Source organism: Hylaeus anthracinus, unplaced genomic scaffold (assembly GCF_026225885.1).
Source record: "Hylaeus anthracinus isolate JK02 unplaced genomic scaffold, UHH_iyHylAnth1.0_haploid 12001, whole genome shotgun sequence".
Classification (NCBI taxonomy): domain Eukaryota; kingdom Metazoa; phylum Arthropoda; class Insecta; order Hymenoptera; family Colletidae; genus Hylaeus; species Hylaeus anthracinus.
This window is the reverse complement of record NW_026534348.1, coordinates 12,834,535-12,848,219: the sequence shown is the minus strand read 5'-3', so window position 1 is coordinate 12,848,219 and position 13,685 is coordinate 12,834,535. Positions and strand designations below refer to the sequence as shown.

Here is a 13,685-nt window from a genome sequence, read left to right as displayed (position 1 = left end):
CAGTATACATACATACGTATGAAAGCGTATCTAATCAGGTATATCTAAACCACAATATCCAATATGTAGTTATATAATATAATTGAAATAATAAGTGCAGAGTTTCAAAATTTCATCGCATTTGAATATTTAAATCTTCGTATAATACGATTGTGGAAATTGCTAATTTCTGATTTGTGGGAATACATATAGCAAACATTTAGATAAAAATTAGAAGCAATAGGAAGATTCCATATTCATTTTTGAATTATATTCTAAAGAATAAAATATATTTTAGCGGTTTTACTTTAGGCCGCTTTGCAATGGAGTTTGCGTCTTCGAGTTACGACAACCTGTCGTCAGATGTTGGCTTTGCGTCAATGGTAAGGGAGCTATTTTAATTTCGAATTTCCGACGACCCTGATGTGCTAAATCAGATATTCGGCACATTAGTAATACATTTTAATGATCGAGCAGTAAAATCAAAGATTTCCAGAGGGACAGGCCATTTCGAAGGTGAGATATCGTATCTTCGTGTGTGAATACCATGTGTTACTAACCATGCATCTAATTTACTAACACGAATTTGTAATTTTATTGTGTTTACGTAATTGTATTTTCATCGTAGATCAGTGGGCGTTTGTGTATTGTATTACACTGTTTCCTCGTTCGTTTCTAATTATTGACAATATTTGATATTACGAAATTTGTGAAAGGCAAACCTGTTTTGTATTAGATGGGTGAACCACCAAAATACTATGGGAGAAGAAGAAGTATCGTTCGTAGAATTGGTTCATTACTGCCATTGAAACCTCCACCGAAAATATATGTCAGTGTTACACCTTTGCATTCAATGACAAGTTCTATGATTAACGAAGAAACCAGTAGCGATTATAAAGACACAAATGGGTATGAACAGGCACAGCTTCTGTATAGTTTTTGTTAAATCTCATTCCCTAATTCTCTAATTTAGCAGTCTATTAACTTGATAATATTTGTTTGTACTAGGGTTTCTAGTATTAGGCCAGATTTATTAGAACCCATCAGTTTTGGGTCAGAAGTTCGATTGCTTGCGCTAGAGCAAGAACTTCAAGAGCTTAGGGAACAAATTTCAGCGATAGTTAAAAGCAACAAACAGTCCAGATGTATGTATATATAAGAAATAATATTCAGTCCACTATTTATTATGTTATAAATACATCTTAAATATACCTTTAATTTAAATATTTTTTCAGATACATCTACTGCATCTTTAGCAAATGGAACTGATAGTGAAAATGTAATGCAAATGCAACCACCACCACCGCCACCACCCCCACTACCACCACCTACAACTCCTCATATTGCAAGAAGAGCAAGTTTGCAAGATCATAAAGTCGAAGAACGTAGAAAGGCTCTATTAAATTCTCAAGGGTCTATGGGCAATGTGCTTAAGAATATTGAAAACGTTCAATTGAAGCCAGTTGCTAAGTAATATTTATTATTATAATTGCTATGCAGAGTTGAGCATATCTAGACAACTATTCAGATACATTATTTGCATAATGCCTAACTCTGTTGCCACATTTATTTATTATTTTTTAGTATGAGTCATAATATGAATTGTTTTTTAGATCACCTGGAGGACGACCTCTTCGTGTTAAACGTGAGAATAGTCCATGTAACGACTTACAAGAGATACTAAGAAGACGATATGTCGCAATGAATTCAGGCGATAGCAGGAATTCTTCGACTAATTTGACAATGGATGATTCATTTTCCAGTGATGCATAAAGACATTCTATAGATATTTTCTCAACGTGCATTGTGTGAAATTAACGTGCCATGTAACATTTCGGACTATACTAACAACAGGATAATGAATCTGATTGATTGGTCTTCTAATAATGTTAAGACAAGAGTAGCATATGGGAAACAGTAAAAGGGATGGAAAACAAACGTGGCCGACACTCTTGAAATTGTGGTTAATAAATTCACATTGCAAGCTGATTTCCAAAATGTAATATTAATCACATTTTTCAGAGAGTATTGCTATCAAAATATATGTATATAAAGTAACCAAAGACATAACTTATTACATATTTGCATGGAAAAAGATATTGAGTTGTGAACTATTAGGTTTTCATTATTTTTTAACTCTCATACAACAAATACGAGAAACTTTGTTTTTAAGAATGGAAAATATATACTATTATTAGTAAATTTTTGAATAATACTACATATCAATATTTTCAAATCGTGAAGTATAATTGTTATTTCTTAACAGAAAAATAATTTCAAGCACATTATATTAACGTATGCAAATAAAATTGTATAATATATGCAACCGTAATACTTTAATACAGTTCACAATTCAATATATAATTTTTATTTCTAAGCGGGAATCGCGTTTGAATTTAGTAAACAGAATTAATTTTTATTCTAATTTTGATAAGATGCAGCTACTCGAGCACTGTCCAATAGAGCCACGATAGTTTATTTGATATTAAGTATATTTAACATTTCTTGTTCAGATTCCTAGACGAAAATGTTGTGATATCAAAGTCGTACCATGACTTCTCAAGCATTAGATCCAGCCATAGAAAACAGTACATATAATCTCAATAGATATAATTAGCACAGGCTTGTCACACAATAAATACTCACATTATTACTTGTGTCACTTGTCATGTGAAACATGGTTTCATAAGAATGAGGGAATGAACATAGTATGTACACACAATGAGAAGATAACACGAATTATGTCTTACGACATTATACTCTTGAAATATCACTGTGTGATGAATTCTACATTTAATTGACTTACAGCTGCTCTTATAAAGAATTTAAGAACTATCTTAATACAAGATTGTCACTGTAGTATGCAAACTGTTAAGAATCGAACATTTTTAAGTTCTTTATATTCTTTATAGAAGTAACTAGTAATGTTTACGTTTTTAGGATGTATAATTTTCGTTTCAAAGGGACGTCATAATAGATTTTGGAGACTGAGTGAATCTTTAACGATATTACAAATGTACAGAATATCTGTTTTATACACGAAGCTTTTATCGATAATTGAAAAATAAACGTTATTGTTGAACAACAAACCTTACATTTATTTCCTTACTTGGTATTTTTACTCATGTTTTTTTTTTATGCTTGACTGTTTCATAACCAAAGATTTCTATTTTATTATATGTTGTGTATTATAAAAGGTGGGGGCTACAAGGATAAATAAAACTTAGTTAGAAGGGGTCATGAGCTAACGAAGCTTAAGAGACACTCCAATAGATTATTATTCTAAGGATTTAATAACTCTGTTGAAACTTTTAATGGCTCAATTAAAATTTATTATACAATTTCCTATAGCTGACATGGTTGACTACAATATGGCTTAATAATAATTAATGCCAAATTGTTGGTTTATTGTCAGTTACTATCGGAGGATATCCCAAACTTTTGATAATATGGTATAAGTTATAGAGTGAATCAATTGACAGGCTCTTAATAAGAGCCCTATTAAATTAAGGATGATTCAGAGTTTCCCTATATAAAGCTTGACCAAACTATCATACGTATCAGTATCTGAAATTCACGATACCTACTCGTCACATTATTGCCGACCTCTGTGCTGTCTCTGATTAATTTTAAGGTAACAATACAAATTTATGTTAACATTACGTATATTAAATATTATTTTTCTAAATCGTTAATTTATACGTTGACATGATTTTTGTACTATGATTGTAGAGTTATATTTCTTTGTACAGTCAGAGGTGCTACAACTGTATTATAGACTAGTCTATAATTAAAACAAATTTCTTCATTATAAAAGATATTGGTTTAAAGTGTTACTCTGTGTATGAATTCGAATAAACTACAAACAAAGACAATTTAAAAATCTTCATTTATTTCATTCCTTGTTTTTTATTCCATTTCCTGTAATAATTATACTTTTGTAGAATATCAAAATTTCATGTATAATTTCGTCGTTTGAAGTTTTCTGCAGAAAAAAAGTATTTGAGGCTATAAAGAAGCATTGCAAGGGCGTATTTTTTTATTGATGAGACACCTAAATTCAAATTTCAATATGAAATAACGTTAATTTATTAAAAAGAAAAACATTGTTCATTTACGGTTACCGTCGAACTAAAATTCCCGCCTTTGGTCAGCGCCCCTACCGGGAAGATGGTCAAGTTTGTCGCCAGAGGATACTTTTTTACCGATTTTACAGTTTAATGAATTATTTTAATTTTTCTTGCATGTTTTACAATTCTACATTACTTAAGCATAATCGGCAATATCATGAATTTCCAATGTTTAGTTTATGCGTAAAAATGGGTTAAAACACGTTTCAGTACAATTACAAATTCGTTATCATACGTAATGAAATATATATTTTCATTAAAACAAACACGGATTGTAGATTCTCAATCCATCCAATGGATGTAGTTATTAATGGGAAATATAATTTTACAGTACAGGAACAAGTTAAACATAAATTAAATCAAAATTATAATAAAGAAAACTGTAAGTCGGTATAAAGTATCATCTGGAGTCATCTAGCGTAAAAAACGGGAACTATTCGAGGACAAACTTGGGCATTTTCCCGCTGGTGCGTTGTACGGAGGTCGGAATTTTAATTCGACCCTTTCACCGCTAGATGGCGATACCGTACCATTCGTTTGCTTTTTTTATTTTTATTTCTATTTTTTGAATTAAAAAGAATATAATAATACTATAAAAATAATTGAAAAAAAAAGTTTGTTTTCATAGTGCTTACAGATCTACTTTATTCACTCATATGTAGTGCACTTTTTTGATACTGTGCCCGTAAATGAACAATTTTGTTTTTTTTTTAATAAATTACCGTTAATTCATATTAAAATTCGAATTTAGGTATCTTCTCAATAAGAAATACAATCTTCTAGTACTTTCCTACACCCTAGACGGTTATTTACATAAACGAGAGTCAATTAAAATCATTAAAAACAATAAATACCTTTACTACCATGCATACCAAGATGGCGGACATATATATTTAAATTTGAACTAGATAGAATAACGAAAAATTAACTTCTACGCCTAACAACAGTCAAATTGGAGGAAAGTGATTAAAGAAAATATTACTGTGGCACTTTCTTTAGCTTATAATTCGCAAGGGCGGGCGTTGAGGATGTTAAAACTGCGGCTGACCGATGATTTCCGTGTCAAAAGAATCGCGTGCATCGAGGCACTACCATTATTCGGATAATGCTCGAACAATGCAGAAACGCGGACACGTTTCGCGTCTTTTTAACGACATCCAGAAACGGCTCGTCTCTATGCGACAGAAGATGCTGGTCACGTTTCTTATCCGCGGGACACTTAGTAGCACTTACTGTTATCTTAATGACCGGGGACGCGCGTAGCGTTAATGGTTCCTTTAAAATTAGCACGTGGAAACGTACGAGGGTACTCTAACATTTTTCGAAAAATCCTTACGCGACGGTGCGCACACCGGCTAGTCAATGGACGCAGATAAACGGCCCGGTTGTTCTTTTATTTTTACGTTTTTATCGCGAGCCGCGATTCTGGAGTGACGGAGGCGGCCATTAATCCTAAAGTCGCCGGCTTCGAATCCAAAGCGTGAATGTTAAGTAAATGCATCTTAACTTTCGTGAAATCGAGGGCTTACTTTGTTTTTTATTTCATCTCGATGAGGTTGGGAATCGGGGAATCTGCGAGTTTAATTTGTGGAATGGGATGCAATCAAGTGTGCGCAATTCTCGAGGATATTTATGGAGCCTTCCTCGATTAAGTGCCAAAGGGATATCTCACTTTTTTTTTTGTATTTATTTCCCCCCCTTTTTTTTTTGAGACATAGCTCTTTTGGCACTGTTAGAAAATAAGGGAAATTAATGTTTCGTTTAATTCTCCTTGCTCTTCAAGGTATTTTAACACTTTATCTACCAGGCTATTTAGAAATAGTCATTAATTCAAAAAAGAATTTTCTAAAGTAGCGTAAGCCAATCTAGGCTAACAATATGTCCTCCATACTGTTACCGGGTACATTGAAAGCCAAGTTTGTTTCCAAACATTGAACATTGTAAGTAGACAATCATCAACACAGTAAATAAATTGAAATAGGTAAATACTGGAATTAAAAAGTCTATAGATAGGCTCCCGGTAAATAAAGTGTTAAATTTAGACGAATTTCTGTAACAAACAGGGTACGAATACTTATGAGACTGTCTGTATATTTTATTTTTATTCTCCAGTATACCTTCGTCACTTAATTCTTCCGTTCTTATTCGTACTGTAAATATAGAAGCAATATTCGTACTGTTCTTATGACGAACTGTTTACAGTTTAGTTTGTAACATAAACCATCAGTTTATTGCTTCGTACAAATTAGGGAAATGGGAATGGAAGAAAATCCCATCCCGAATAACGTCAACATTTAGTTAATTTAAATTTCGTTACTTTATATAAATAACTAATTTTTTTTTTTTGTACTGTGTCTACTCTAGAGATTTCCAAGAATATGTAGAATGGAAAACAAAAGGATTTCTCTTTAAAATAATAGTTTTCAGCCTGAAAAGAATTCAGTAAAATTGATTCGAACTTCGCCAAGTCCCGATACGAGAGTCCAAATGGCCAGAAAATGTGTCGTTAAATTTAAACTCGAGTAATGTTCGTTAACGAATGGAAAACTTGAATTTTATACGTGCCGTTAAAAAGCGACGTAACGCTTTGGAACACGAAACAGGTGGCCGAAGTATTAAACAGGCCGGGTTATGCCCGGTCTTAAATTGTACGACTTCGAACGGATCGTTGATCCAACAAGTCAGCCGTGACACTTGAACAGTCCATTGTTTTATGTTCACGATCGCTGAGCATCGCGAGTTAAAACTGCGTTTTTCGCTGCTCGACCGCAGGGAAAGAGCTCACGAAAGGAGCAGGAATGCTTGCACGATCTATACAAGTAGTTTCCTATCGCGTTATGTCATATCCAGCGTGAAATACCCTCTCCAACATTAGGAATACGGTTCGACAAGCTATTATTGTCTTAACACTTTATCTACCGGGCTATTTAGAAACAGTCTTTAAGTCGAAAAAGAATTTTCTACAGTAGCATATGCCAATCTAGGCTGACAATAATTCCTCCATACTGTTACTGGGTACATTGAAAGCCAAGTCTGTTTCCAAACACTGATCATTGTAAGTACAGGCCAATCGGTAGAGAATTAAAACAGCGTTTTTGTGAGAAAAATAGTAACAGCAAACCGATTGTGCATAGAGGCACGATGAAAAAACGCGCACTGAAAACTTCAAATTGCGATTGTGAGAAAACCACCTATTCGACAATCCCCGCTTTTTGCACACATAAAGGACATATCAATCACTACTTGTTTCCAAAAGGCCAGCGCTTCAGTTTAAAAAATGGCGGAGATACGAATTTTTGAAAAAAACGCTAAATTTTCCGATTTTCCAGATTTTTCTCCGTTCCTCATTATCCGATCGAGACGTTCGAGGTTTCATTGTGTAGGTATTTTCATCACCTACATTTTATCTCATTGGAGCATTGATATTGCTGCATTAGTTTAAAATTTATAAGCAATAAACGACAAAAATCACGATTTTTTACCATTAAATTGTAAATAACAAGAAAACGGAACAGAGTTGGGAGTGAAAAACATATACCTATTAATCTACGCATCCCCTTTTATGTAACTGCACAATCGGTTTGCTGTTACTATTTTTGTCACACAAAAATGCTCTACTGATTGGCCTAGTAGACAACTATCAACACAGTAAATAAATTCGAATAGTTAAATACTGTAATTGAAAAGCCTATAAATAGGTTACCTGTAAATAAAGTAGTAAGGTGGGTATTTCCGAACTATATTAGTCTAAACAAAATTCAAATACAGAAATGAGAGAAATAATGAAATACAGAAATAATGAAAAACAACCGTTCCTAGGAGCTAAGAACGCGCAGAGGAATGTTCGTATCTTGAGTAATCTCATAGAACAATTTAGAATCGAACGTGATATCCGACGTGGCGCAATAAAAGATTAAATGAAACAATACACTCTTATGCAATTCAACGGCGCAATTTTCGCTTTGTTCAAACGAAGTCGTCGACGGAACGTCGTGAAGCGAAATGAACGTACACGTGTAGGCTCGTTCAATTTAGCCGCGATTTGAGAGAATTCGATTACAACGCAGTCAGATTTCCTTCTTATAAACTGCCTTGATTGCATTATTTTTGCGTCAGAAAACGAACGAAAGCTGACTGATTTCAATCACTGATTTAATTACAGATTCTACAGTGGGTGTAGAATGTATTCGTACACCGGTCAATTTCTCAAAAAGTTTTGTGTGAAATTTTAGTTTATTAACTTCTCTTTATAATCCATGATTTTCTATATACTCTCGGAAATCTAGAATAGATATAGTCCAAACAACAATTATTAGTTTATATAGTTTGCGAAATTAATAAGAAAATACGAAAAATCTCATCAGTTAATTGCTTCGTACAAATCAAATTTCCAGTAAATAGGAAAATGGAAGAAAATCCCATCTCGAATAATGTGAACATTCAGTTAATTTAAAGTTCGTTACTTTATATAAATAACTAATTTTCTTTTGTACTGTGTCTACTCTAGAGATTTCCAAGAATATGTAGAATATCATTGATAATAAAAAATAAGTTAATCGGAAATTAATCGGTGTACGAATACTTTCTACACCCACTGTATGTCTACAAATCAATGTTTCATTATAAATATATACGACTGTGAAGTTTATTTATGTACATATTTACAATAAAACATTTATTTGGGTACGCAAAACCTATCATTTACTTTAGACTTTCTTCAATAGACACGAAGAGTATAAATACTTATGAGACGGATTATAAAAAAGTTTCATTTACTTTCCTTTCTCTGCAACTTCTTCTTTTTCTATTATTAACAACATGCACATTTCTTGATTCTTTCAGATGGCTAGCTCAAACGTACTGACCTTCTTCATTTTGTCGTTGACGATGACAACGGTTATTTGCCAGACGTTCCAATACAGTCGCGGTTGGACGAACGGTAAGAGATCATCGTCCATGGTGGAGGAATCAGCCAGTAGAAATGCAGGTCAATTAGACAATGCCCTTGTCAACTGCGAGCTACAGAAGCTGAGATTATTGCTTCAAGGAAACGTTAACAGCCAAGTAAGTCTAGTAAATATTGCGATATAAAATATAATACAGAACAATATAATAAAGAACGAATTTTGTAGATATTACAGCAATTTCCCTGCGAATTCTTTGACTCTCCGAGAAGAAATTTCCCAGAAGCTATCATCAACGTGGACCATTTACGACGACAATCTACATCTGCGAACAACAATTACTAAATGTCCCAGTACCGTGTTCCTCGTCCCAATTACGATTAATCGCTGATTTGTTCCGATCAAATAAAAGGCTGTACCTTTGAAAAACCTGATTTTCGTTCCCCTTTATAATGCAAGTCTACAGGATGTCCCAGAATTAGTGTAAGAACTGGAAATGGGGGTAGCTGAGTCGATTCTGAACCACAATTTCAGGACATTTCCTTTGCAGGAATATCGGATGATACTTCGTTTTTGAATTATTAACGAAAATCACCGACCAATCACAGCGCCCTAGTAAATTGATAAACTTCAAGCTCGATTCGATGCTAGATTCACATACAGGCAAGATGAAAATCTAGGTATAAGGAAAACTGGGATCAATTGGAACGTTTCTGACAAAATAGTTTACTCAGATTTCATTTTGTGTCCTATTTGCTTAGGAATGAGCTTTAATTATAGCTACCTAGTTTTAAAAGAGCATTATTGATTTGGTTCTAAATATAGTATTGAAATAGAAGTTTTTTTTAGAAGGATCTCGACAAACTTATCAAATGACCCCGTGCCTGGGTCAATAGAAACATCTATAAACAGAAAATTAAAAGAATTATGTTCAAGTAATTAGTCTTTATTATATCCATTTGTGATAGTGCTTTCCACTGAAGAACTAAACGAATTAATTCTGATAATCATGCATCAAAAGTAACGAATTTAAACGAAATTCATGAATTTTGATGAAGTTACATAAATGAATCCACAATAGTTTAAATAATACTTAAGCCTAGCAGAAATTTTCAAGAATATTTATCTGGCAGTTGACACGTTATTAGTTGAAGCATTTAAGAAAATGACGATTAATAGGCTACCTCTCAGTAAAGATTTAACTTATTTCACTAGTTTCCATTAGCCCACGGTTTCACGTGATCCCAGTCTCCCCATATCCGCTGAAATCAACGTCACTGAACTCGACGGTTGTTCGAACGGTTGTTTCGCCGTTGTACAATTTGTCGTCGACGTTTTTAGCCGTCTCTATTTCCACCGTGCGATTGCATCGCCTTCCTATCGCTAATGAATCACTTATTCATCGTTTATATAATTTACTCGTGCAGTTGAGACGTCACTCGGTACGGCCTTGTTAATTGTTTATCAATCATGGTTAGCTTGGTAATTGTTTTTATTGAGCGTATACCGGATTTGTATTAATTATCGAGTTTTCTCGCGGGTTATCCAGTTTTCATCGGGACCATCGCAACGGTTAATTAAGTTTTCGCTGTCCTAATTGGACAGACGGTCAATAGGATAGATCGCGGCGGCCGTTGCCGCTCGACGTAGGGGATTTTGTCTGTCAACGGAAGATGGAGTGAAACCCTGGCGAATCGAGACACCTGCTGAGTCCGTGGATTATCCCTACGGACAACTTATCTCGAACTGCAATTCGGCACCTGAATTCGCGGACTTTATACAGGGTGGCCTTGTAAAAGACGCCGTTGTCGAAAAGGAAGAGACTGGGGGAGGGGAGGTAGAGGGGATAAAGGAAACCGATGAAATGAAGTTGTTTAACAAATTTTCCTTGGACCACGGGGGACCTTGGATTGGTTCAAGAAAATTGCGAATTGAACATATTTTTATTTCTAATATTTAGTGTAAAGGTAAATACTATCCACTTTGCTTGTGTATTTCTTTATATTTATATCACAATTGGGACATAGGTTTCAGTGTATCAGGAAATATTGATCATTTAGATAATTTAAGAATTAATTGATTCATTTAACCCAGTGCGCGAATCGTGCAGATCTATTACACTTTTACAAGAATATTCATTCTACCACCTACGAAACACAGTTTTTCGGCGAGTCTTCGTTGGGTATTCTTCATAAAACGTGTTTAGATACTTTGTTCTCCTCTTTTACATATCCTGTTATCACTAAATTGCTAATCATTATGTAAAATAAAATGTTAGCATACGTGCCAATAATAAAAATTGAACCTAACCATGAATTTATTCTACTCTACTCCGCAAATATTATAACGTAAATGTTACTTTTAATATCTTTTGATATTCCTGCACATTCAAATTTCATACAAATTCATCAAAACTTGCGGTCTGTTCCCTGTGACAACCTCGTCACTTATGTCATAAATTCATGGCCTATTCACGATATAATTACAGAATTCGAGAAGTCAATGAACAAGGTAACACAATCAATTTAGTCGTTCGCAAACGGATGGAAGGGGTCACGTCGCGATTAAGAAGATTCCTTGATAATTAAAAATGCAAAAACAATGGCGACGATCCGCGTTACAGGCTAGAGCACTCACGGTTATTAGTTGATAGCGTCAGGATGCGTGTAACTATCATGCACGGGCAATGCACTTAAAACTTGGCTGTTAATCAGAAACCAATTACGGGAGGCGGGTTGAAATGAGTTTAATCGCATTAAATATTAAAGCGTCGTCACGGTACCATGGGGACTAGGTGTACCGCCATAGGTGACCCTCTTCCACCAGCGAGTCATGGAGGAACCGCACGCTGCCACGTGTGCAACGCTCTTCCGTCTTAATACCCTCGGGAATAACCAGCCATCCCCGCGCCAATGTCCTTTACGGAGTGACGCTTAACTCCGATATTCATGCACGAACGCTGATTAGGAGTTTACTGGATAATTACACCGCGGATTTTTTTTGATGGACGAGAAACATGCACACAGTATGCAATGATATAAGAAAATATTGAAAGTAATGTTTATATTACAATATTTGCTGAGCAAAATGAATTCCTGTTTAGGTTCAATTTTGGAAGGGACGCTTGCAAAGGTCAGCAGTCTACTTGTTAATGCTTCTTCGAATTGATAAAGTGCACTTTTCATGCCGAAAGCTGCCTAGAGGAAAAATAACGAAGGCAATCATCTGTGACATAGATTTAGACGACAAGCGCACTCTATGCAGAATTTCCAATTTTTCCGCAAACTTGTAAACCTCATATCTCGCAATTACCCTTCGATCGTCGCGCTTTCATCGCAACTAAAACTTGATTTCAACGAGTCGAAACGCACAGGGGTTGGGTAACGCTCGCTTTTGGTCTGAAAAAGGTGGCACGGGGGAAAGTAATAAAAGCAGCGAACGACTGTGACATCAGCGCAGACCGAAATTGTACTCGTCAAACGGTTTACCCGTCGTTTCGCAGCTTTTTCGTTTTCACCGTGAAGCCTCCCTTGTCGCGCGACAAACGACAGCCGACAGACGACAGCTCGAAAAAGGCGACGTTTCTCGTTTCCTGCAGCGAAACGCCATTTAGGATGATTGCCTGATTTTACGTATTTATACAGGGAGTGTTGGTGCGCGGCCGTGTCGCCGTCGTACAGGCGGTTTCCTTGTATCGCTGATATTCGTTTCGCAGCGAGCACCGCGCTAAAGCGCCTGGCACAGGCGGCGTTCAACTTCGTAATGCGATGCAATTTCAAAGTGAAATATTATCCTGGATTTCCGGGATTCTTTTGCGATACGGATCAGCCGTATCGCGAAATAAACCGATTTGAAACGTACGCGTGCCGGCGGGACGGTGTTAGTGCAATTGCCAGAGGGCTGGACGATCTCCGACGTCGACTTTTACGCGACTGGGTGGTTCTGATTAGTCGGCAGGGACGAGATATTTACCCTTTGGATTCAACGACTGGTGATCCACGAGGATGTGGAAAGGAGAAATGGATTTTTTTGGGAGCGGTGATTTTTTGGTATTGTTTATTACCGTTTGGACCTTTGTTGGGGGTCTTCTTGTGAGATTAGCGGTTGAGGATTAATCGTTAAATGTGAACCCTTTGGATGTCATTCGTAGTGGCATTCCAAGGGTTAAACTCAAAAGTGTGAAGATAAAAGGGATTTTCTTGGGGGTAGTGATTTTTTGGTATCGTTTATTACAGTTTGGACCTTTGTGGGGGGTCTTCTTGTGAGATTAGTGGTTGAGGAGTATCGTTAATCCTTTGGATAAAATATCTGGAATAGATTAATCGTTAAATGTGAACACTTTGGATGCCACGAATTGATCTTCGCGTAGGGATCGAGGGTAGTGGCACTCGAAAATTTAAACTCAAAAGTGCGAAGATGGAATGACTTTTCCTGGGAGCAGTTATTTCTTACGTTGAATGTGTGCATTTTTTTATAACTGTTTCCACCTTTATTAGGGAATGTTCTAGCGAGATTAGTGGCTAGGGAAAATTGTTAAACTCGAAAAGAAATGAAACGGAAGGGTATACAGATATGGTTTGCCTACAGGTGGGCATCCTTGTAAGGGATGGTTCTAGAGACCAAAGTAAGATGGAGTGTGAGAAGACGAAATTAAGGGGATGAAATTGTGTTT

The 13,685-nt window shown here is 35.6% G+C and overlaps 2 protein-coding genes across 3 annotated transcripts; both read left to right on the top strand.

Moving 5' to 3' along the window:
- The first annotated feature begins 151 nt into the window (after window positions 1-151).
- Window positions 152-3,068, top strand: LOC128891473 (mitochondrial fission regulator 2-like). Of its 2 annotated transcripts, none has more exons than XM_054150976.1 (5): window positions 152-495; window positions 608-888; window positions 988-1,124; window positions 1,215-1,449; window positions 1,593-3,068. In XM_054150976.1, the coding sequence occupies exons 2-5, from the start codon at window positions 716-718 to the stop codon at window positions 1,750-1,752; spliced, it is 705 nt and encodes a 234-aa protein (XP_054006951.1). In that variant the 5' UTR covers window positions 152-495; window positions 608-715; the 3' UTR covers window positions 1,753-3,068. The 2 variants fall into 2 exon arrangements, with proteins under 2 accessions (XP_054006951.1, XP_054006950.1); XM_054150975.1 differs by having other exon boundaries at window positions 158-495; window positions 716-888.
- Window positions 3,069-3,509: 441 nt separating this feature from the next.
- Window positions 3,510-9,805, top strand: LOC128891479 (pro-corazonin-like). Its single transcript, XM_054150982.1, has 3 exons — window positions 3,510-3,613; window positions 8,952-9,173; window positions 9,242-9,805. The coding sequence occupies exons 2-3, from the start codon at window positions 8,952-8,954 to the stop codon at window positions 9,356-9,358; spliced, it is 339 nt and encodes a 112-aa protein (XP_054006957.1). The 5' UTR covers window positions 3,510-3,613; the 3' UTR covers window positions 9,359-9,805.
- The last annotated feature ends 3,880 nt before the right edge of the window (window positions 9,806-13,685 follow it).